The 25,866-nt window shown below is 40.7% G+C and overlaps 2 protein-coding genes across 2 annotated transcripts; one reads left to right on the forward strand and one right to left on the reverse strand.

Annotated features, from left to right (window-relative positions):
* Nucleotides 1–1,381: 1,381 nt before the first annotated feature.
* On the forward strand, nt 1,382–3,838 carry LOC309404538 (toll-like receptor 1; the record flags this gene model as incomplete). Its single annotated transcript, XM_081999033.1, has 1 exon — nt 1,382–3,838. One exon carries the CDS (start codon nt 1,382–1,384, stop codon nt 3,836–3,838), a length of 2,457 nt encoding a protein of 818 aa, XP_081855159.1.
* A 7,251-nt stretch (nt 3,839–11,089) lies between these two features.
* KLF3 (KLF transcription factor 3) lies at nt 11,090–25,593 on the reverse strand (the record flags this gene model as incomplete). The annotated part of the gene is made up of 5 exons (XM_081999691.1): nt 11,090–11,859; nt 13,029–13,189; nt 17,525–17,675; nt 18,138–18,633; nt 25,537–25,593. 5 exons carry the CDS (start codon nt 25,591–25,593, stop codon nt 11,678–11,680), a joined length of 1,047 nt encoding a protein of 348 aa, XP_081855817.1. The 3' UTR covers nt 11,090–11,677.
* Between the last annotated feature and the right edge of the window lie 273 nt (nt 25,594–25,866).

Raw genomic sequence — 25,866 nt, forward strand, 5'->3', positions numbered from 1 at the left:
CCCAGTTTAGTTTCTATTCTGTACTCAGATACCCTAGCACAACTTTCTGAAGACAGAATTTGACCTCTCAACTGGATTCTCCTGAGGTATAAATTTACACTTGACTGTTTTATTCTTTTCTTGCCTTTGATGATGTTAATTACACATATTTTTGCTTTACTTATTTGAAATAAAACTCGATTAAGCTTGGTTTGAGCTTAAACTTGATTAAGACTTGGAGGGGAAGGGATGAGTTTTGATACCAGGCAATCAAATTATTGGGGACTAACACATGTTAGAACTGAAAAAATAGGCTTTTGGTGTTTATTTAACAAAAAGTTACAGAGGGGCGGAATTTTAAAACTATTTAAGGCTATTGATAGACATGACCATATATTAATTCTACTGGACAATTTTCCATATCCACAAAATCTTTCCCTCACTGGGCTTTTTGATCCTTAGAAATAGACTCATTTTCCCTCACCATTTCTAGAGAGGTTCTTTGTCAAGTTGCAACTGTGGGGTAATTTGGGAAATATAGGAAATTTCCTAAGACACCTAAGGAAATTCTGGAGTCTTTGGAAGTGTCAAGTGTTTTCTTTCAAATTTTGGATACCACTGCTTCATATGTAGTGTCCGGTTATGCTGTCATTTTCTGCTTTTGGACAGACCGGCATTACAATATTCATGAGACAGTATAATTCCTCCTCAAGCTTCTTGGCTTACTGGAAAAATGGACCCCTATGTCTTTGTGCTACAGCAAAGACAAACCTGATCATCTTATCTGATCGGCTGACCCTGAGGGGGTGCATGGCTGTGTCCTGGGTCTTTGGGGTGTAAAGAGCCATATCCTTTGGCTCTTCTGAGTGAAGAGGTTGCTTTTGCACTGGTTCCTGTGGGGGCCCATGGGGCTTTTGGAGTTCTGTCCCCAAATGTGTGTGGACATGGTATGTAGAGAAAGAGCAAATGGGAGGCTTGATGTGTTCTCCTTTACTCCTAAATGCATTAATGTCTGTTTGTACCAGTTTTGTATTTTTCAAGATTGTTGAGAAATTTTTATTAACATGTCTGTTGTTTTTTAACATACCACTGATTATATTCCTCCCATTATAAAGGAATAAATTTCTACTTAACTGAGAAAATCAATAATATGAATTAAAGAATGGAGGTGAGGAGGATTGGTAAGAACTTAAAACAAGAGTATGTAAAAATAAAAATCTTATTACATAAAATTTATATTTTATTTTAACAATAAAAAGCTAATTCAACTATTCAACAATTTCAGCAAATTCCATGTGTTTTCTTTTCATAGGGCTGGACTCATCACTGAGACATATTGAACAGAAAACAAAGATATGCTTCTGTGTTTCTGTAAAAAAACAAGATAAACCTAGAAAGCGTAATGAGATCCCTTGCAAATATCTATGTCTTTGCTTGTGTCTTTACATTCACGCTATGGAATAATATCCACCCAACTGTGGAAAATGAATTTATTGCAAATTATTCAAGCAGTTTGCTAACTAATGTTCCAAAAAACATTCCAGTCCATACTCATGTATTAGATTTATCACATAATAGGATCTCTGGCCTTAGTATCTCAGAATTTATTTATCTTTCTGACCTGCAAGTATTAAATCTTTCTCATAATCTAATTACAGGGTTTGACTTTAGTGTCTTTATTTTTAATGAAGATTTAGAATATTTAGATTTATCTCATAATAATATTTTCAAAGTTTACTGTCAAACTCTTGCATATCTTAGACATTTAGATCTTTCTTTCAATAAGTTCAATGCCCTGCCCATCTGTCAGGAATTTGGGGATATGTTTCATTTGAAGTACCTAGGATTAAGTGCGACGATGATACGAAGGACAGACTTCAGGTATATCATACATTTGCAGCTCCACACTGTCTTCCTAACCTTAGAAGACTTTTCTCTGTATGAGCCTCAGAGTCTGACAGCCTTGAGTACAAGTAACCTCCACATTGTTTTTGCAGCAAACCAAAACTTCAGTTTTTCCCTCTTATATGATGGAATGAGCACTTCAGAAAACTTAAAAATAGTTAACTTAAGATATACCTTGAGCTACAAATATTTTCCCTCTCCTTCTTTAATGCTTCTGAAGAAAATCAAAACAACAGCTCTGATGCTTGACACTGTGGACTTACAATGGAATATAATTTTGCAAATTTTCCTGCTTATTTGGTATTCACCTGTGGAGCATTTGACTGTGAGAAATTTGACTTTTCGGGGTCCACTGGGGGTGCTGAATGAATATGAATTTCTACCCTTATTACGCTCTCTGGAACAATTAATCTCTTTGGATGGCTCCATGAAAGTGCTAACTTTGGAGCACGTTCGTAACAAGGTTTATTATTTCAACCAGGAGATTCTATACAGGCAGTTTTCGGAGATGAATATTGCCAGCTTGACAATATACGATGCATGTATGCCACACATGCTTTGCCCCAATAGAACAAGCCCATTTCAGTATTTAAATTTTTCTCATAATGCCCTGACAGATGAATTGTTCCAGAATTGTGGCACTCTGACAGATCTGAAACTACTTATTTTGCAGAGGAATAAATTTGAGAGCCTTCCCAAGGTAAGCTTCATGACCAGACGTATGAAATCGCTGAAATATCTGGACATGAGCAACAACTTGCTGAGTCACGATGGAGCTGATGTGCAATGCCAATGGGCTGAGTCTCTGACAGAGCTGGACTTGTCCTCAAATCAGTTGACGGATTCCGTGTTTGAGTGCTTGCCAGTCAACGTCAAAATACTTGACCTACAAAACAATCAGATCACCAGTGTCCCCAAGGGGATGGCTGAGCTGAAATCCTTGAAAGAGCTGAACCTGGCATCGAACAGGCTGGCTGACCTGCCGGGCTGCAGTGGTTTTACATCCCTGGAGTTCCTGAACATAGAGATGAATTCGATCCTCACCCCATCTGCCGACTTCTTCCAGAGCTGCCCAAGGGTCAGGGAGCTCCAAGCCGGGTACAACCCGTTCAAGTGCTCCTGTGAACTGCGAGACTTTATCCGTCTGGAGGGGCAGTCTGGGGGGAAGCTGTTCGGCTGGCCGGCGGCATACGTGTGCGAGTACCCGGAAGACTTGCGAGGTACGCAGCTGAAGGACTTCCACCTGACTGAACTGGCTTGCAACACGACGCTCTTGCTTGTGACAGCCCTGCTGCTGACGCTGGTGCTGGTGGCTGTCGTGACCTTTCTGTGCGTCTACCTGGATGTGCCGTGGTATGTGCAGATGACGTGGCAGTGGACACAGACGAAGCGGAGAGCTTGGCACAACCACCCCGAAGAGCAGGGGACCGTTCTGCAGTTTCACGCCTTCATTTCCTACAGCGAGCGCGACTCGTTGTGGGTGAAGAACGAGCTGATCCCGAACCTGGAGAAGGGGGAGGGCTGTGTACAACTGTGCCAGCACGAGAGAAACTTCATCCCCGGCAGGAGCATTGTGGAGAACATCATTAATTGTATTGAGAAGAGCTACAAGTCGATCTTTGTGTTGTCTCCCAACTTTGTGCAGAGCGAGTGGTGTCACTATGAGCTGTACTTTGCCCATCACAAATTATTCAGTGGGAATTCCAACAGCTTAATCCTCATTTTACTGGAGCCGATCCCTCCGTATATTATCCCTGCGCGGTATCACAAGCTGAAGGCTCTCATGGCAAAGCGAACCTACCTGGAGTGGCCGAAGGAGAGGAGCAAGCGTGCCCTTTTCTGGGCTAACCTGAGGGCAGCTATTAGCATTAACCTGCCAACGTCCTTTGAAGCAAATGAGGAGCAGAGTGATGTTACTTCTATTAGTAGTGCAAGTCAGTATATGAATAATTGACTTGAGTGTCTCACATTAAATTGTGTTAATCAAATTTTATCCTTTTTTACAGTATTCCTTGTTGTAGGAATGTAGTTGAGATATGTAGTTGTGATACAACTACATATGTAGTTGTGATACATACAGAAATTGCTATTGCTTATTCTCTTCATGAAAGTAGTCAGAAGTCTTCTGTATGTGCCCATCATCAACAAAGGGAAGGAGAGAGAAATTTTCATAGTGATTATGCTGATTTTTGTAGACTTGGGTTTCCTTTATTTTGTACTTTTCCCATTGATTCTAGCCATATTCGAAAGTAACAAAAGTAGTGGTTGCTTCCATGTCATCAGGACTCTCAAGGCATGCATTTAATCTTTGTTCTGTGATGGATGTTGTGCGGTTGAGGTAGAAGAGATCTGCTTCCTTGGGTTTAATTGAATAATACTAAGAAGAAAACTTGTTTAAATCCTTTCCTGTACATTGGTATAGTACATGTCAAGGGTACAGTATCCCTACACTTTCAGACCTTACTGGGCCTTATTAAGAGTCTGTTTTCCCTTCCTGGAAGACTTTCATCACAGACAGAGAGTTTTCTGGGTCAGAGCTGAAAGCTAGAACCATTAATTCCCATTTAATATTATTCTTCCTTTGCTGTACTAAACATTCCCACTTGCCTAGATTTACCTACCAAGTCATGATTTCATAGAATTCACTATCCATTATCTTCAAAATAATAGTTAGTATCTGAACGTAGGAATTTTCTAGAAGTATTATAATATTTCTGCTTTCTGCTATGATCATATCAAGCTGTATTGGGTTGCTTGTTTTTCCTGTTTTGTAAAACATAGTTATCTATTTCAATAAAATATTTTTCTTATTATGAACTCTTTCAGCTGAAAGAGGGCAAAGAAAAATGAGATGCCTCAATTTATGACTGTTTCATACAAAAACTTCCCTCAGTTGCACCATTGTAATTCTTTTGTTAAATGGTAGAACATATTTTACTGCTACCTCTCTGCTGCAGCTAACAAGTAACCTACATTATAATGTCATTTTCTAGGTATTTAGAATACATTTTATGTGGTAATAACAGGGAAACCCTTTATATTTATAGAAAACTGGCAATGCTGCAAATGAACACTAGGAAACAGAACTTGCACAACCATTGAGAAACAGTGGTATTACCAGAACTGTCACTGAATTAGGTCATTTACTAAGTACTTAAACTCAGAAGCTTGATGTTTGGAGGTAAATCCCTTTTTATCTCCAGACTTTCACTGAACTCTGCTACCTCAGCCCTTCTGTTAGGAGTTGTGAGGGTCATCATGCAGGTGAAAAAGGAGTAATTTTCACTGGGAAATAACTTCTCTACTAAAATCAAACTGATTAATGGTATGTGTTGATAGCAGACATCTAATCATTTGCTGTGCTTGGATTTAATTTGACAATCTAATAAACCTCTCATTTTTTATCAATGTTATTAAATTTCCTGGTGTCATCCATTTCACGGGTGATGAGGAGTTGTGTAATTATACCTACCGCTAAATGGAAATGCAAAGCCCGCTGGTGACAGCCATGAGCGGCACGCGTGGTGAGCAAGCCAGTGGGAGGGTGTGATCCCTGTCCTGTTTACTAGATGAGAAAAGAGGAAGTAAAATTTGTCAAATCAGGCTTTCCGGTCTCTGTAAATGTAATGCATCAGCAAACTGGGTTTTATGTCCTAAATAAAGCACAGGGTCTGGGCCGTGGAAGAGTCCCTCACCTTTAAGACTCTTCTGAAACCTAAGTTACAATTAGGCAGGTGTGAAAGGAATAATTTGGTTTCTGAAGTCTGCCAATTATATTGGTTTTGGATATTAACCCTGTAACACCCCTTTATACTTTGTCCTTCCTACCTCACAAATCTTTCATCCACATGCCAAGTATTTCAGTTATTTACATAGTCTACTATACCTTGTAGCTGCTTAAAATACACTTCTGAGTTCCTTTGATAAAGCAGATTCATTTTGTTTGGTGTTTTTTGTTAGCATTTGACAATGTTTCTCATCACTTCTCTGTTGGAACTTCCATTTTCTTCTTCCCTGAAACTGTTTCTGTTCAGAGGGTACATAAGATATTGATTTTGTTTTGTTTTGTTTTGTTTTGTGCAAATGTAGCAAACTCTTTTCTTCACAGGTTTTTATGAGGCAATGTGCTACTGAAGATTGTTTTGTAAAATGTGTTCATAGAGGTGTTTCTTGCGGAGAACTTTTCAAGGCTTACCAGACTCAAGTATCTGGTTGAACTCTTGAAATACTGTCATGCTAATGTCCATTTTTATAAAAATGATGTCGGGTGCTGCTCTCACTGAGCTCAGAGGCCTGGGACCACACATGAAAGTGACCTTGTGCGTGGACTTTGTTAGTGTTTGGCCAGACCAGAGTTTTAATTGTAGAGGGTAAGTTAAATGTGTTTTTTTAGGGCTAAAGATTGCAGTAGAGAAACAAAGATCAATCTTGAATCCTGGAGTAGATTTCTGTGCATGACAGGATCTAACTCAGTGATAGAAGGTAAGACAGAGGGAACAGCTTCATTTCTTAACTGTGAGAAAAGAAATACTTTCTTAAATCACAACTTCGTACGCTTCAATTTTGCCGTTTTCTCAGACTAAGAGTGACACCCGGTGGCCGATCAGTTTATCATTGACTATTTCCTGAAAATGGTCGCTCATGCTTGAATACATAGAACGCATTTTGCCTCTTGGGGAAGCTGAAATAAACAAACACATGGGCCCAGCAGATGCAGGAGCCTCTTGCAGGTGTGTGTGGTCTGGAGCAGACAGGTCAGGATAAGCCCTTCGTCATGGCAGCTCCCACGCTGGGTCAGCGGCTGGGACTCGATCCCCTTCGCCATCAGTCCCTCCTGCCCGGTAGGCTTGTGGAGCACAGATACCGACTGGTTCGCTAACAAATGAACCTTATAAATCAACAGCATGATACAAGCGCTGACTCTTCCTTGACAATGAGCAATCCTGACTTTCAAGCAGGACGCCCAGTAATAGAAGCCAGTCATTTTCTCACAGTCTGTTTGCTGTTTGCAGGGTTTTATCGGAACAGGCTGCCCAGGGAGGTGGTGGAGTCGCCGTCACTGGAAGTGTTCAAAAAACGTGTGGACGTGGCACTTCAGGGCATGGGTTAGCGGGCATGGTGGTGTTGGGTTGACAGTTGGACTTGATGATCTTAAAGGTCTTTTCCAACCTTAATGATTCTATGATTTCTATGCCTCATTTCTGCTGGACCTGCTTTCCCTTCTGGAGGTCACCCCGGCATGGCGTAGGCGCTCACCAGGCTGATCCGCTGGGTCCCAGGCAGCAACAGGCCAACATCCCGACGCAGTCACCCCAGCAGGAATGGAAAGCGTGAAGAGGTGCATACTGAATTCAACCGGGCTCACTCCTTTTAGGCATCTGAAAAGGTGTGAAGAAATAAACCCGTTCTTCGGCAGCTCTACACATCATCACCGCCCAGCTAGGCCTGCGGGTGCGCCCAGAGGTCAGCAGGATTCGCGCGTGTCGACGCGCTGGCAGTCTGCGTCTGCACCGTCTGCTCTGGCACCCTGGCCCGGGACGGGGCTGCGGGGACGAGCGCGGCTGAAGGAGCAGGCCCAGACGGCCATTTCGCGAGAGATAAGAAATGCAAACTTGCACGTCCGGTGCTCCGGACCCGCCAGTGGACTAATTGGAATGCCCTTTGCCTGGAAGCGCACTGCTGGGCACCGCTCCGCCGCAGCGCGGGAGCCGCAAGAAGCGCGGGTAATGCCTCCCACCCCTGCCCTGCCCGCTCCTGCCCTGCCCTGCCCGCCCCTGCCCTGCCTGCTCCTGCCCTCGGCGGCGTGCGGGGCAGGTACCTGTCGGAGGCGCGCACGGGCGCAGCAGAGGGGCCGTCCGAAAACCCAGGGGCTCCCGCGTGCCGGCAGGGATGCCTGGGCGCAGCCCTGACCCGTGTGCCTGTGTCATTGCTCTTTCTCGTACAGCGTATGATGACATCACCACAAACAATCTTCTGCGGGTTTTATTAACAAGTATAATACATATGCACTGTGTACTAAATAGAGTAGGAGGACTGTACAGTACAAATTCATGTTCACAGCTTGACATGACAAAATGTCATTACTGAATTCCCATTGGACTACCAAAGTAGAAACAGTGAAAGTACATTAAACGTTCACATCTTTAGTAAGAAAAAGATTACCAAAATGTCTCCGTATTTGCAAGTTATAGTAATGCACGCTAGAAACCTTTAATTACCCATTCAGTCTTATTAGCTTATAAAATATATTACATTTTATTAAAAATTTTCTGCATAGTTTATACAGGTACATATAACATCCCTGCTATATTTGCAGGTGAGAGATGCTAAGCAGAAAGATTATTTTGACCCTCTAATATTTAAAGTACGTTAAAAAAAGTGCTAATATCTGTAAAATATAATGAAAACTGGTATAGCCCTCAAGATACGTAAAATGCACTGCAGTTTTTTATAGAAAGGATTTGTATTCATCTACATGTTGCTAACCTTGACAGAGACAACAACGTATTTGGACAAGATGTGGTATTAGAAAGCTCACTGCAGAATGGTGGTGTATATTTAAATAAAACCACACACAGTAATACCTGCTTAGCTTTTTGAGATTTTCTTGGAAACTAGTAATTTATTACAATCAAATGGCTTAAGCAGGCACATTTTAGTAAAACAGTATTACCTGTAATGCACTGCACAGTGCAATACTGCTAGGGAAAAAAGTGGGTTTTTAAAATATACACATTCTGCAGGATTAGGGTTTTTGATCTTTATATCTAAACTGGCTTCTCTTTAGGGCAAAGACAGAAGGACTGTCTTTAAATTAGTTGTGTATATTTAAAAATCACAAGATACCCCTCAAATCAAAGTTTGACAAAATGAATCAATGAGCCAGTTAAGATGTAAATTCATATTTTCAGCTGAAAGAGGAAAGCGTATTTGCGACTTTTTTGACATCCGACGACACCAGACACAAATGAAAAATCCTATAATGAAAGGCATTTACATGAAATAATCTCAAATATTTATATTTAATATTTAGATTTCTGTTGTCTTAAATCACAAGGCACATGGATAAAGATATTTAAAGTTCTATTGAATATCCACTGTATTCGTCCCCACCATTAGCATAAATATTTTCAGGAAAAAGGTACATAGATTAATGAATGAACATGGTAAATAACCTAAACTAAATTCTCAAAAGTAACTCTTAGTTACAAAAAGTTCTGCTTTTAGGGTAGTTGATTTTAGATTTCCAATTTCAAAGAAAAAAAAAAGGGGGGGAAATATTAAGGAAAACATTTTGTGAAAGCCTTGAAAGAGAAACAGAGCATTGGAAAGAAATGTTCCTTAAACATCCCAAATTTTACCCGTTTGCATTTGCTACACTAAAAATGGGACCAGTTGCCATTAAGCTGCTTATTTTTACAGAATCTCATCTGCTTTTTCCCCTAGAATAGACTAGAGAATTGCTTTCACCCCAGGATACTAAAGGTAGACTCGTGACTGATGCTACAGGGGCTCCACGCAGCCCCTCGGTCAGCGACGCGTCCGCATTTATGGAGCTGCCGACGAAACCCGGAGCCTGATGAAGGCGGCCGATTCTGCTGCCGCTGGCAACAGAAATACCCAACGAAAATCCCCGCTCTAGAACCGCTGCTCGTTACTGCCATTCTCTTCCCCGCCAAGTTCCTCAGCGCTAGCAACAGCATGGCCAGTCCCGAAAAGACCCACGCACCGCCCCGGTTTTTCAGCCCCACGGACGAGCAGGGGAGGGCCAGTTCCACGGCAGATCTGGCGCAGCTCCCCTCGGTCCCAGCGAAGCGGCGAGGACCTACCGTGCGGTGACAAGAGCGCACGGAGCTTCCTCGCAAAAGCTTTGCTGCAACTCTCCCAGCCCCGCTTTGCAAATCCCCGCTCTCCCCTTCGCACAACGCACCTTTCAGGGCTCTATTCCTTAAATAAAATTGCCGGTTTCGTATTCCCACATGGATGGTTAGTTACGCAACTGGACCACCACTTCGTATTTCATAGCGATTGCTGTAGGAGCCTTTTTCTCCACAAGTACAGACCCTCTCCTTCTCTAGCTCTACGGGTACGTGGCTGTCCGCAGAGCAGCCGGTGAACTCTTACGGCCACGGGAAGGCTCTTTGCGCTCAAACTCTTGCAAGACTCAAGTTTGCCGCCGGACTCCACATGATGTAGAAGCACAGCCTGCCTGCCCCGTAAGCGCACGCATACCCACCTGCCTCCTCCTGGAGAGTTTTATGAAACTCCTCCTCCCCTCACCCCTCCATTCGCCAGTGGGTTTTTCCACGAGAAACGAAAATCTGACTTCAGTTACGTTTAACTTGCAGGAACGGTGGTTACCTCACGTTGGGGAAAGAAGAGAAAGGGGCTGGTGCGCGAGAGTCTAGAGAAATACATCCCGTTTCCTTGCAGTGCCACAAAATCTGCCAGATGACAAAGACAGAAACCTGCCTGTCAGTGGGCTTCCCAGAGACAGGAACATTTCTAGGGTCAACTGCAGGTTGCTTGAGTTTGGTTTATTTTATCTACGGAGTTGTGTTTGCTAACTGACATGGGAGTTAAGACTTTCTGATGTGATTTTTTTAATGCGATGGACACATCAGCCTACCTAACATTGAGAGACTACCAGAGTCACAAATCAGAGTTATCAAATGGATGATTTGGTATACAATTTTATCTAAAACAGATACATGACTCAATTTATCATCAGAAGCGCTTCGTATCTGATGCCATCTTCTCATAAAAATATTGTGGATTAATAATTTTAAATACTGTAGTGTATGAAAGTGGCACTCACAACAATACAGTTCGGAGCATTTTTAACATAACAATTGCCATTTTCTGAGGTACAGCAAAGAGAAAAACTATTTAGAGGAAATGCTGGGGAGTGATTATAGAGGGATAGTCTATATCCCTGAAATGAGGTGTGGTAGGTTTCTACGAGTATCATTTAATGCCATGTCATAGGAGAGTACCGTGTGTGTTCCATCCATACACTTGCACAGAAACCAGACATACAGCGTCACACAAGGTCTTCATTTAACAAATCCACCAGGGCATTATGCAATAAAAACAAGGATATATACTACACTATAATACAGAGGACAGACGACATTGGTTTAGATGCACAATACTATGTATAGACCAATTCCTTCCAATTTTTCTTCTTGACTGGGGTCAATGATACTGGGACTCAATCTTTCCGTAAAGTATTATATTGCTCAGATGTATTTCTACAGTGTTACTCACTGTTTGGGCAGAGGGGATTTCTGAATCGGATGCCTTTCTGAAGCTGCGGTATTAACCGTATTGCAGAAATCAACACAGTTGGGAGAGTCCATTCATTGCATTGTAGAGCATAAAATGAGAGTGTACCCCTTACAGGGCACATAAATATAAGTCTCTGGCAAGGACTAGCATTTTGGATATTCAGTAACATTTACTACTTTATCAGTATATGCTGGGTTGATTATATGAAGAAACCAACAAAAGCTGTTAGTTTACAAATTCCCTTATTCACAATGGAATACATTAAACATACTGTCTGCAGAAAGGGTTTGCTTAGCATCCCCAGGAGAAAAAAAAAAAAAGTGTTCACATTCTTTAGGTCTGACCCGTGGCAAGGACATAGAAGGGTTAGATAACATCTGTTACTGACCATATGTAAGCTTTTAATGGTATAAACTCAGAGATTCAGACCAGCTGAATCCAAATTAAAATGCATGTGTGAAAAAAAAAACAAAACGTGACAGGAGTCAGGGACAGAAGACATTCAGACTAGCATGTGGCGTTTTCTGTGAAGAGCAAGATGGTCCGAACGTGAAAAGCTACGGTCACAGTCTGGGCACTGAAAAGGTTTGATTCCTGTATGCTTGCGGAAATGCCGCGTTAGTTCATCGGAACGAGCAAACTTCCACGTGCATCCCTCCCAAGTGCATTTGTATGGTTTTTCACCTGGAAAAAGAAACACAGAAGTGGGGATTTAAGACACAAACACATCAGTTAAATATTTGACAAATTTATCCTCTTGCGTTGTTAAATTTCAGCAAGTACTTAACGCTTACTCAAAAAGCCTCCAAACAGCACTGGGCTGCAGGGTACTCTGTGCTAGAAACTGCGTAGTCAAAGTTAACAGATTAAAAAAAATTGTTTCCTGCCACAACTTATTTTTTTATTGTCTCTGTGTTCCTCCCTCTGCCATATTAGCACTTGTTTTGTCTCATCGAGCCCAGAAGTGTGAAGGTTTAAGCATGTGTTCAAGTATTTTCAAAACCAGGACCTTGTATTCTAGATTAGTTGGGGGAAAGGACTGGTGTTACCATTCAGCACAGCAGGTAGAAATCTTCACCTCTTGAAGTTACTGTAGTATAAATAACTGGCACCACTGTCACGAGTAGCTCAACTTAAAATCTCCTTGGTCATTACTTTCTAATGTGTGATCCTCCTTCTCCGTAACACCACTGCGCTGCCTAACAGGTAAAGGGCTGGCTTGCGTAGAGAAGACAGACATGGACTAGGCTCCATTTCACCTAGAAGTGTCCCTTGACTTTGTAAAAAACTTGGATGTACATATATTCATTCAGCATGCCAAGATGAACATTTCTGCGGAGAACAGAGACGGGGCTATGTTTATCGGAACGCTCACTCAGAAAAGAGCACTAATCGGATCAGTGGTTAGCATGTCCACATGAAGCAGATGTGTTTGTATTTGACACACAGTCCAGACTTCTGCAAATGGGCTACTCCCATGGAAGTCTCAGTCAAATTTGACAGTGATGTAAGAGGTGAGGTAGTGCAGTTTGAACTGATTTGGTGTTTACATGGTATGCAGAATGACTAATCTGCAAGCAACTGGACAGAAAATGAGAGAAGAGCCAGTGAATGTAAAGCATACCAGCACACACTGTGATCCTGCTTTGGCTTACAGTCTCTTCTTGTGGGTTTGTCCTGCTTCATCCTCTCCCTTTTGCTCAGCCTATAATTACATTCAGGACAATGCCAGATCTAATTGCTGTCATTTTGTTATTTACACCTGTGGTCATCTGGCTATTAGCACAAACAAAAAGCTTAGTCTCCTACTTTACCACAGACTTGATGAAAGAAAAGCATAGCAATGCTCAAACCTGTATGGGTTCTTCTGTGAGCTTTCAGATGGGAGCTTTTAGTGTAGACTTTGTTGCAGCCTTCATAGTCACATCGATGTATTCTGCGTTTTCTTTGTGTGTCCGGAGATTCCACAGGTAAAGGTCTCTTTCCTGGCTGAACTATAACTGATGGGTGATTCCTGCAAAGTCAAATCGAACGTTAAAAATGAAAAACATTTAGAACATCAAACCTCAGCTAATATCATTCATGACAGAGCCCTTTATTCACTACCACTCTGTCTCTTGGCAGACAGAACACCATTACATGCATGTCGAAAAATTCAAGAGGGTTTAGCAAATTTTGTGTATTCTAGCAGTGGTATTTTTAAATGTTTACTCACTTTGTGGCATGATGTAGCCATTTTTACTACTCCCTAGCTTTTTTTAAACTTACAAAGGAAAAGCCCCCTTCAAATTCCTGTTTTTCGGTGAAATCCAGATTTCTCAAACTCTGAGCTCATAGTGAACTTTTCCTTGTATGTGTTCAGAATTTTTCTTCCTCCTTCAAATTAACTAATTCACTTGTAATTGTAAGCAGCTATTCCATATTATTAAAGAAATTGTATCTTTAGGGTTTCAAAGCAGAACTCAATCTTTATTGTTCCAGCCACTCCTTTAGAGAGTAATTAAGAATTTCCTGTTTGGTGCTGGCAGGAGGGTGCGGCCTCCCTATACCACTGACGTCAATTCCTAAAAGTAGAGTTTAGCCTGTGTGGCACACCCACAGGATGTCTGAAGTTGTCCCTCCACCTTCATAAACATCATTTTTTGCTTTTGAAGCCCACAGGTACAGTGCAGGTAAGACATGTACTAACTACATACAGACTTCTGCAACAAACAAAAACATAAAATGTTCACGCACATGAAAACACATCAAGCTTCTTCAAAAGTGTCATTGACTGTGGATATTCAGGTTGGAACAACACCCCTAGTGTAGAACTGGGGACAACCTTGATTCTTTCTTCCACGTTAGTGTTAGAAAAGGAAGTAAGTACGTTTGTCAAAAAGCTAAGTGACATCACAAATCTTGCAACCTCACAAAGTTGCACTTTTCAACCCATTAGCCTATCTAGATCAGCACTTTTAAGGTATTTTTTAGCTTTTAACCAAAACTAAGTATATAATGGGCAGCTATTAGCATTCCTTGTGGCAAAACCAGCTCCTCCAAGTGACAGAAATAAGCTTTCTACAATTCCCATTGTTCCTCAGTTACTGTATTTCACATTTCTTTACTGATTGAATTACACTTTATAACATTACGTTACATTAGTTCTTAAACCAAGTTCCTTTAGGGCCTAATTTTCAGAAGCACTGAACACTTACATCTCTCAGCAAAACAAAGGGCATATGCTAAAGATAGGAAATCTTGTGCATAGTTTAACAAGAAAAAAAATTCCTATTTCCCTCCACAGCAGCAGGATGGGAATTACCAGTGTGGGAAAAGTTTAATTCCGTTATTAATTCTCTTACTAGAGTTACAAGCTTGGAATGGAGAGCCAAATTCGCTTTCTTGGGTGTTTCTGTGATTGCTGAGTGATGTACTCTTAAAGAACATATTAAAACTAGCTAAAAATATTGTAATGGCAGGAGACCCCAGATGGTAATGTTAGACACAGATGTACATACTCTTAAATAAGAAAGGCAGGCTTTTAGCTTCCAAAGAAATGCTCCTCTAAAGCAATGCTCAGTTTTAACACTGTTGCATACCAGTCTTTTTGGAGAAGCTCTGGCTTAGGACAAGCAGCAAACTTGGTTTAAACCCCTTTGTGTGGAGGCTTGTGCTGGACATGGTAACATCTGGACAAAGGGAGAAAAAGGATATTGGCTGTACACCATTTGTGATGGTTTTCAATCTAAGAGCATGTAAAAAAAGTGCTGAGAATTCGTCTCTCTCATTTTCCCTTTAGAGGAAAGGAGGCTGGCAAGACTACAGAATGTTATCAATAATAAGACAGGGTGTGGCAGTTTTAAAAAATGGTTAAGGCTGTGTCAAAAATAAGAGGTAAATATTAACAGATCACACTATGTTGACAGCATGAGTTAAACTTTGGCACTTGCACTCGCAAGAAAATACAACGTTAACGAGGCTTCTTATATTTGGTCAGAGATTATCCCCTCAAGTTTGATATTAGAAATAACTGCATAGTTACGTCAATTATCATACTAGGGAGTCCAGCAATCCCTATAGAAATGCCATCAACATTATATATATGTATAATGTGTATACCAAAAGCTTAACACTAAAGCTAAATCAGCCACTTAAAAGTGAGACTGAAGGTTTCCTATGCCCTGTTAATGTAGCATAGATGTTTGAACAGTGCACTTTGGGCAGTTGGAACCTATGGAAAATGATAAAAAATCACTGCCTAACTATAGCTCATACTGCAGAGAGAGAGGCTGATGAAGCTGTGAGACAACAGGAAATTGTATAAAGGTCTAGGTCTCTCATCTTGTAACTTGAGTGATTTGTCTACATATGTTTTTTACATGATAAAAAGATAAAAACTACTATTTACAAACTTCTTGTTGCAGATAGGGCAGAATGTGAACAGGCTGCCTTTAGGAATGAGCAAGAATGGCAGCTCTACAGGACAGCCAGGAAGCGATTTAAGCCATTACGATGTGAGGACAGGGTCTCCATAAACACAACGCTCTGCATGGGCAAGCAGAGGAGATGCTCTGGAAACACGGACTATTCAAATGTTTTTTTTGTAACAATGCTACCTACACGTTATACCAAGTTTTATATTTTTTGCTCAGCAGATGGGTTTTCTGTGGAAACTGGACTCGCTGGGGAATAATTAATGCAGATCACTAATGCATGTGACAAGTTTGCATAAGTCAGCCCTGGAGGAAGGGAGGAAGGGTGTGGCATCAGCCAGGAACAGCACTTGCTGGTTTGCTCTTGTTCAAGAGGCCTAGCAAAAGTAAACTGAACCATCATAGTTCAGATGTAGCAGAAGTTAATTCCAAGCACATACATACCTGACTCCCTTGTGTGGCAGGTCCATTATGGAAGTAACTACCTAGTAAACACGGATGTTTACTATTTCATTGTATGTTTATTACAATAAAACATATAAGGTTATTTTTAACTAAATAGCAGTTATAAAAGCTAGCTGGAAACTAGCTTATTGCAAAGAGCCTGCAGTCCAGAAGCTGGATCTAAGCTGGTTAGAGACTTGAAAACGAGGAGGGGTACCCACAAGAAGGCTGTGCAGAACGTAGGTAGCCCTGGAGCCGCAGTGCGCCTTCTAACCTGGGAATGGTCACGAGCAGGAGGAAGAGGCTGCCTTCCGAAGGAAATGCAGAAGAGCGCCCGTCCTATGCTTTCTCTCTCTTTCTGAATCACCCCACACTCACATGCTGGTTTGGGCTCTGGCTTGGAGCTTTTCTCCCCCACTCTAGGAGGTGAGGTCTCACACAACCGCTCTGAGGGTGACGGCGAGCAGGAAGAAAGGGCAGAAATGGATTCCGAGGTACCATGAACCCAGCTCAGTTCCCAGCTCCAGCTCCTGCCAAAGCCACAGCAGCAGCCTGCATGCCTGGCCAGAGCACTGCCAAGCTGAAGAATGAGCTGGGCTCCAGGCTGTTCCATGATTTGGTAAGTTGACAGAACTTTCCCTAAGAAAACGGGAAATGGAAGTGTGCCCATGACTCCCTGGGTGCTTGCTGAGAAATTTTTCGTATTTCCAATTAAAAAGTTTTTGCCCCAGACCTCACTTCTTGTTTCTAGCCCTTGCTCTGCCTTCTTCAAACAGGACTGTTTTAAACCCAATTAGATCTGTGATCCAGTTCGTGCAGTGGCCCCAGTGACAGTTGTACCAGCACAATGAGTTGGTAATGAAGTGGAAACAACTGGCTGGGAGGAAAGAGAGCTTCAGGAACTACTTGAGCTGCCAAAAAATCCACCCACGGAACAATGGCCTCAGGTAAACATGGAATTTCACTGGATATATACAGAAATTGTAGGCCTGAGGGGGTTCTTTCCACCAAGTAGCCAAAATTTTCTAAAAGACAAAGAGGTCCTCCAAGAAAAGCATGTCACAAGAATCTTTTAAAAGAAAGGTATTTTGGGTAACGTAAGTACAGAGATCAGTATGAATTGTCTTTACAGCATCTTTCCAGTTTGCTGCTGGTTTTACACAAACAGGTATCACTAGCTTATTGGGAGTACTACTTGCAGTAAATTTTAAGATTGGGACTAGCACTGCTTTAGAAATGCATTATATAAAAGGCAGATCCATGTGGTTGTGACATATAAATACGTATCAACTCCTGTATTGCTAAAGAGGGGAAAAAAAGGTTGAAACCACATTTCGCAGTGGCAGGAGGAGGGGGAAGGATGTTTTTCTGTATTTTATCACATGTTGTGAAGCACAGCAACACACTCTCCAACTCTCAAAATTGGTAACTGCTGCCATGAACTGCTTTTCATTCTTCTGCTGATCTTGGGACTGCTGTTAGCTACTTACTCTTGCAACATTACTTGCTGGGGAGACAATGAGGTCATCACTGGAGGTGACATTTGTTCAGGATAGAAGTCAGTCTTCGATGGTTCACTTCCTGGCTCTACTTTGATTGTTTTCTTCAGTGCAGGCTTCTCATAAGACTCAATGACAGGCACTGTATGGGGGAGGGTAGGATAAGGAAGGCAACACATCAATAATAGAGTTATGGAAATAAAAAATGTACCTAAAAATCTACAGTTAAACAAAAGAAATCCCCCAGCTCTATATTTAGTGCAACAATTCATGCTAAAATACAAAATATTCCAGTTTTAGTCTATCTCCTGAAGAACTATGATTCAAACCAATTCTATTGATTTTCATCAGTCCACATTTTTATCAATCCAAATCTCAGTAAATAAACAGCTTTATGCAAGTATAAATCAGAATATGACCTTGGTAAGTTTGGTAAAATATTCACACAGTAAATTGTATCCCTGCATATTTTAGAAGAACAGGAATTATGTTCCATTTCCTAAAATGCAAAAAAACACACAAAAAGATGGAAAATAACTGGGCATACTACAGTTATTATTACAGGATGAGACCGCATAAAAGAAGAAACTCTGACAACACCAACCTTGCATGCTATTTGGAGTTTCCATCTCATCTGCAAGAACTGTGGACACCATGATGGGCTGCTGAAGATGGGGAGCATACATAAACGGAACCGGCTGGACCACAACAGGCTGTATCACTGGGAGTATTCCAGGGCTTCTCAGTCCGTGGCGTGAAAGAGCAGCGGCCATTACAGGTGGGATTGTTATTGGCATGGAAATAGGCTGTACTCCTGGGGGTGATGGTGTGAATTTACTGAGAGGTGAGCTGGGTGAGGACAGAGTCAATCCGGGTGAAGTTCTCCTATGTACAGTCTGAAATTTGAGGGGGGAAGGAGAACTTCCAGTTGAAGGTGGTGAGCTCCGTTTGTTCACCGTAAGGTCTACTGGCTCCATCTGGATTCCATTTGATAGTCCTTCGGGGTTTGAGTAGAATTTATTGTGCAACATACTTGGTGTAGAATAAATGACGCTGTATTTGTTTGGCTTCATTTGGTCCATGTAATTGGACGGGTATGACTGTCAGAAGGAGTGGGGAAAAAAAAGAAAATCAAATAATAAATCAACACACAACACCATTATTGCTGAAAAAGAAAGGCGGCGAATAAAACTGAGGCAAAATGAAAAAGTTTCAAGAAAGCACTTTAATGAACTTTCTAAATAAAAGCTAATCAAATAAAGACTAAGACTTCATGCAAAGGAAGTTATTCAAGTACTGATTCACTGTTTCAGAAGCAATGTAAAACAGATGATGAAAACAAATCCTCAAGGCTTATTCAACCCTTTTTCTCCCTTAAAAACCCATTTTCAGATACTAAGTTGCATATTACTTAACTGACCTGGGAGATACATGGTGCCATGCTCAGCACTTAACTATATACTGGGGATCATGAAGTGAAGCAAGAGGGGAGTTCAATTGCAAGTAATGGTTCCCAATCAACTGCTTAAGTAATTGGAAAATAATCATCACTAAAGCAATAAATTATGTATCTGAACCCCACAAGCAATAAAAAATACCGACCTGAACTATATAAGCAATGGGTGAGAAACTCAAGAGTGCAAAAGGTAAATTCCAAGTCGTTTTTTTTTTTTAAAAATAGAGCAGCTAACTAGCCAGTCTGGTTTTGGTAAACTAGTACAAGAATAAACATTTGGTGTGTTGGAAGAATATTCCTGTTAGTGGTAGCTAGCAGTTCTCATTACAAGATCATATAAACCCCAAAGCTAACCTTGACCTACGTGACAATCTCCACATTTTAGTGGAAATAATTTTTGTAGTATTGAAGTATTAACATTCATTGCAGAGTACAGTATTATTAAACAACTGTCCAGATCAATTTTGCACTTAAAAAGTGTTGAAAACTGAGGTTGTTTACTAACAGATAAGTTACAACAGAAACTGATGTAATATTCTAACATAATAGATAAGACATAGCAAATGCAATCCACAGTTTTTTAGCCTTTAGATGTTGTAAATTTTTTGAAATAAAATGCTATCTTTGAATTCTAGGTAAGTAAAGCGTCACATTAAGACTAAGCAGTTTCATACTAATATTAAAAAAACCCGTCGAATTCTTTGGCACCAAAAAGACTTTGATGAGTGGGATTAAAAAAAAGTTCAAAATGGTAGAAAGTGAAACAGACTAGAAGTATAAAACTATTTTATTTTTATACAATCATTTCCATGACATTTCAATTATTTTTTTCCTGGCTTAAAAAATTCTAGCAATACATCTTCCTGGTTTCTTAACCTCTGTCTTCCGTGTGAGGGACAATTAAATGTCAATGTTAACTAAAAGTATTTTTGCAAAGCGACCCAAATGTATTTGTCTTATTTTCAGTTACTGTTTCAAACAGTGAGTTTAGAAAATATTAAATTTTCCTGCTTCACTCATAGCACTGTGATAAAACAACAAAGCTGAGTCACCTATTCCATAAAATACTCGAATAAAGCAGCATACACAATAGTGATTAATTTTCAAACCATAAATATCACATTAAAACCTCTGAAACTGCTTATTCTCTTTATGACTATTCTTACAAATTCAGTCTATAAAAACCTTCGTCTTCAGTGGTAATTGGTTCCTCAGAATTCTATTAAAATGACAGTATTGCAAGCAGTGCTGGCTAAAACAAGTTCTATAGATTTCCCACCACTGCTGAGCCAAGTGATGAAATTATTAGCATTCTAAGTGATGCAGGCCACTGAATATTGATAGAGTTTAATATTTAACAGTATTTAATACCTACTAAATCTGATCAAGTTATGGGCATGGGCAAAATTCAAAATTTTAAACACAGAAGAGATATTAAGTACTTCCGTTAAAATTGCTGTTATTGGTTTACAGTACGAAGTCTACTCTGCTTCAACAAACTGTAAATGTTCTACCACTAAACATCAGTGCGTTTACAGTGCCGCAGGTTTGTCAGGGATGATCACAAGGTCACTACCTACAAACACTTCTTCCATCGCAAGAATACTAGAAAGGAAAAAGACTACACAATTTAAATCTTAGGGAATGTTTTCAGTCAACGAGTATAATAAAGAACAAAGCATCTCTGAGCTGTAACCTTTCTATATAAACAGTTAACCTCTTTCAACTCCAGTAACACCAGGTGTGTATGTTGAAAAAATACCAAACTATTAAAATGTTGTGCAGAGAACTATAATCTAGAAAAGTTAAGTAAAAGGTATTTAGACAAGCAAGAAATATTTTCCAAGAGTTAGGAAGAAAAGAATGATGTTTTAAAGAAGTGATTATTTTAGGGACGTGGTATTTTACCCCATATGCCTTGTGTTATTTTGCATAGAAGGTTTTCATTGTTGTAGTTAAGATGGCACAGATTTAACATCAGCTATTTTTTCTGGCAGTTTGGGGGAGCTGAATCATTTTTGTAAACTTTCCTTCTGCAATTTTAATTGCTATGTTTCCATCTGAACTGCAGATAAAGTTGTGGTAGAAAAATGTGGTGCGACAAATTATCTGTGTTGGGAAGAAAAAGGGTGAAAAAGTTGAGAAGTATGCTAGAACAATGAAAAGGAGAGTATCTACCTGCTGTCAATCAGACGGTTTGGTAGAAAACAGTTTTGCTTCGCTATCAATGAAGCCTGGTTGAAACCCTGTTCGTCTGGAGTAAGTCGCACTCAGATCTATCTCCTGGTTCTGAAGTTAAGCATCCGGTACCTTTTAGCATAGCAAAGTTTCAGTTTCTAGCTCCCTGGGACACAGCAATTCTCATTAGGTCAATATGAACCACTGCTTTCAAATTTTGTAAGTCACCTTCCCATTCTTTGCCAAGGGAAGCGGACAGTAACCCTTGGATGGGAGAGTAAGGAAGACTTCAGTCTCTCTCTGTAAATAGGGAGCATTAAACACAGCCAACAAAAAAAGAAGTCCAACTACCTGTGTTTTCTAAATGCCACCAACTGCAGGAAGCAGGAGTGTACTTCATAGCCTGCAAGAGCAGTCTTTTCTCACCTGTCCGAGAATTTGTGCGAAGTATTCCGGTGGAACAACTGAAAATTAGGTATCATTGTTCTGTTCACCAAAAAAATTTAAGCTGATACATTTTCCTTGGATTTCTACTGTGGGAATTAACAGTGTATGCAGGAGTTTGGTTTGGTTTGGATTGAAAAAAAACCCAACAAACTCCCACTTTCCTGTAAATTCTGCTTTCCTAAACATCCCTGTGCAGAATGGTATGTCACTACAATAGATCACTATAGAGATGCCAGATTGTATTTCGACAAACATTCCTTTACAGTCTCCATCTAGCTCTTTTTTATGTTTGATATCATCACTTTCCCTCTTTGGACCTTAAAAAGCAATTCATTTAGCTTTTCTTGCTGGTTGTCCATAATAAAACACACAGCACTGAAGCCACAAAGAAACTAGAAAATAAATCAAAGGAACTTCTAATATTTATGAGTCATATCCATGGGGCTCATACAATTAGACCAGTAAATCCAAAAGGAGAAAGAATCATCATGCTTTTCCTCTGGACAATCTATCAAGATCAAGATCAATCTATCAAGAATAAAGACTGGCCAAATATGTCACAAGCACACCTACCACCACTCAGAAGACTGCTGCTTCCACAAGGGGACATTATCAAGCACTAACCTGATATAATTTGCTAAATTCTGTTATACTGCCACAGTGAAACATCGTCTTTGTTGTACAGGCAAACAGATTTTGAAGCAACTTGCCAGTCTTTTATAAACTACATGACCCAATGAACTTAAGTTAAAAATTTAGCCAGACTCTTGGAAAAAGAGAAACAGATGAAGAACCTGCTTACCTATTTACACTACTTGTCAAGTCAGTATCATGTAAGAGGATGAATAGGATTTAATCCAAATAGTAGCTAATACATGAAAAAGCATTCTCACCACATGCAAATTGTATTCCAGTACACTGCTTAAGACATCAACCCCTCATGTAGCACATAGCTTTCCTTAAAAATGGGTGAAACAAGTAGTTTTGGGACTGATGGAAGGGCAGAGAAAAGCTGTTTATTTCAATTCAAAGAAAGATGGTAACACATAAAAAAGCAACTTCTTTCACTAAATGGTCACTGGTATTTGTCCAAATGTTTAAAAAGTTCTCACAGCAAATATTTAGGTAGGACTCAGATAACTTTGTCACTATTTCATTAAGAACAATCATAAAATATGTTCAGTAATTCAATTAAATAAGTAGCATGAGATATTGCTGGAGTGATGAAATACTGTGGGTGTGAGCTTCAGTCATCTGAGAAGTATAGTTAATCCTTTCAGCCACACACCCTGAAATACAGCGGTGTCAAAACCGTAATTTGTTTCCTTCTCCCACCCCAACTAATGGGATTTTTTAAAGACAGACTTTATACCTATGGACAGCGTGTGTTCAGGTAAAATAATGAATAATTCCTCAGGGGCTCCATTTAGTTTGGCCTCTAATGATACTATCAGAATGAAAGATACCAACCTAAAAATCAACCCTGATTTTAGATTTCTGAGTTATGTCAGCCTGCAGTGAACTAAATGCTACGCTTAGCATCTCCAAAACTTCACAGACAGTTTCTCTTTCCTTCCACCTTCTCAAAAGAAGGTCAAGAGAACTAATATGCTCAGTGGCTACTGTCCTTTCCTATGTTCTCTCCATACCACGATTCCTCCCTTTAGAGGTGTTTCCAGAGCAGTTTCTGTTGGGGAGCCGTGGCAGCAGGTCTCCAAGGAAGCTGCAAGACTGAGAAGCACAGGAGAAGCCAGGATCTCGAGGGCTTGGGGCTAAAGAGCCTGTGTGTGTACAGAAGCTGAAACACACACACTCCTCAGCCCGAAGGAAAACAGAGTTATCTCCACGAGGGGAACTTCACTCAAAAAATGTCCTTTCCTCTGGACTTTCTGATTTTCCTTTCCTGCTTTTTTGTTTTTTTAGCATTCTGCAATTACAAAAAGGAAAGTATACAGATTTGGTAAAATGCTCTTAATAGTCTCTAACGGCCGGCCAGCGTGATGACACGAAGTTTTAAGAACATCCAAGATAACTCCAGAGATCCAACACATGGAAGGTACCACACCTCTGCAAGGAGCATATGGTACAGAATAAGCCGTTTTTGGAACTACAGTCTTGAAATGCACTTGGCTCAGAAATGCTCCCTTGCTCTTCCCATTGCAGTTTTTCCTTCATCTGCCAGTTCAGGGGGGACTCAGACCTCTCCCGGTCAGCCTGTCGAGGGACCGACCCTGTCCATCTTGCAGACGGACACAGTTGTCTGGGGCAGGATCTCGTGTCTCTCACGTGCATCGTCGTAAGCCACTGCAGAGCCTTCTTTGGGAGGTGAAGGCAGATGCATACAAGGGACAGCCCACAGTCTCTCTATAGCCATTTTCTGTTGTTCGTGTAATAACACTATGTAAAAGTGGCCCACTTTCTGCCTTTGATGGACACCACTAGATATCCTTAGATAACTGTAGATAACCACCAATCTTAATAAGGTTATACAATAATGATTGAAGTGACAGACAGACTGATCAATACTAGGGTTATTCCTTGACCCAAAGATCACTCTCAGCAATAGATAAGTTATTTTTCTGTCACTGCTCTCAAGCAAATAAACCCCATGAAAGTCAAACTGTACTTTTAAAATGAATATAAACTTAACTCTCAAAAAGTGTTATTAATAGCACTGAGGACATCAGACTGCTTACAGATGCACTTAAATTGAAAACACTTGTTCTACATTTTAAATAAAACAGGGAGCAAACTTTTCACTGAAAGATGCCGTTCAGAGCATGTGTTTAATGAACTCTATGCACACTGAATTCACCCTTTTTAACTGATCAGCCTTTCTAGGGGTGTGGTTTCATGCTACACTTATCCTGATCTTATTGCAGGCTACTGAAAGGGGGAGGTCCTGCTCCCTTGTCCTCCCCTTGCTCCTGCATTGAGCAGCTGCACAGAATGAGTCAGATCAGCTTCCTGACCTGACCAAAAAATATGGGTACTTTTGGTGGGTTACCAATTCTGACCATTCAATGAGCTGATCCAAAGGATCCAAACCGTTCTGTGGCCGCACAATTGCTTCATGTCATACAAAGGAGATACAAAGATGGAAAGAAGAGAGAAAAGCCTGAACCTCCCCTTTCAGCAGCAGCCTGCTGTTGACTAAGTGAAGTATACGTGGAACTGCTTCCTAAGGCCATATTTCCATGGCAGCCTAAATCATCACACTTCCCATTGTCCCCCTCCCAGCTACATGTTCCTGTGGCTCTTGCTTATCAGACTCTTCCCATGAGATGATCCTATATACCAGGTTGACAGAAAATTAACCCAACTGAAAAGTCTCCCCTTCCCTTTTTCGCCCATTCCTCCTCCACTGCCCTGGTTCTCACCTGTTCACACGGTAAGGTAACACACCCAGCTTACCCAGCAAAAAGCCATTGCTTTTTTTGTCAGGATTAATTTCCTGCTGTTTAGAGTGCAGTTAGCCCCAGGCTCATGTCGTCAAGACCAGGAAAGAAACAGAAAAGGGGACAGTAGAGAAGCTGCTTGTTTAGTTCAAAGGTGTAACATCAAAACCACAGGTTCTTGCCACTTCACTGTGAAGTCTGGCAGCTTAATTTCAACCCACCTCCATCAGCAGCGTGAGCTACAGACATCGTATTTGCACAGCAGTGGCTGAGGAGTACTTTGATGTTCTCTGCTCTGGGGATGGGAGCATCAGCAGAGGTAATGGGGCAGGTCATTTAGGGGCAATAAATTCATAAACTACAGAAAAGTTTTCCTAGAATGTGAATTTGATTGCCCTAAGAGCACAATATAACTTCACAGCCTTTCCTAAGCTAGTCCAAAGCTTAGAGAAATCTTGGAATGAATTTAAAGGTGGAAAAACTATAGAGTCATCACAAAGGCTAATGTATTTTAAAAATCTTACCACTGAAACAGGCTCCATGGCTTCTTGCTTGATAGGAACTGGGTCAAACATTAGCATCTTCTTTATTCACCTGTTCTGATGCCTCTGATGTCTTGGCCTGCGGGGGAAATACAAGGTGTTAGAAAGCCACAGGAAATCCCCGAATCAACTTTCTGAATTGTAGAGAACTTACTATTTCATCAGACTAATGTGAATATTTATCCATCTCTAACATAGCTTCTTAAATACTTGACTGGACTTCATTTAAATATTTCAGTTATTGTAAGTTTATTCTTTCCCAATTGCTACTGAAACAAAGGGACCTTTGCTCACTTTTATGAAAGCTAATTT

Source organism: Phaethon aethereus (genome assembly GCF_964289735.1).
Source record: "Phaethon aethereus genome assembly, chromosome: 4".
Taxonomy (NCBI): domain Eukaryota; kingdom Metazoa; phylum Chordata; class Aves; order Phaethontiformes; family Phaethontidae; genus Phaethon; species Phaethon aethereus.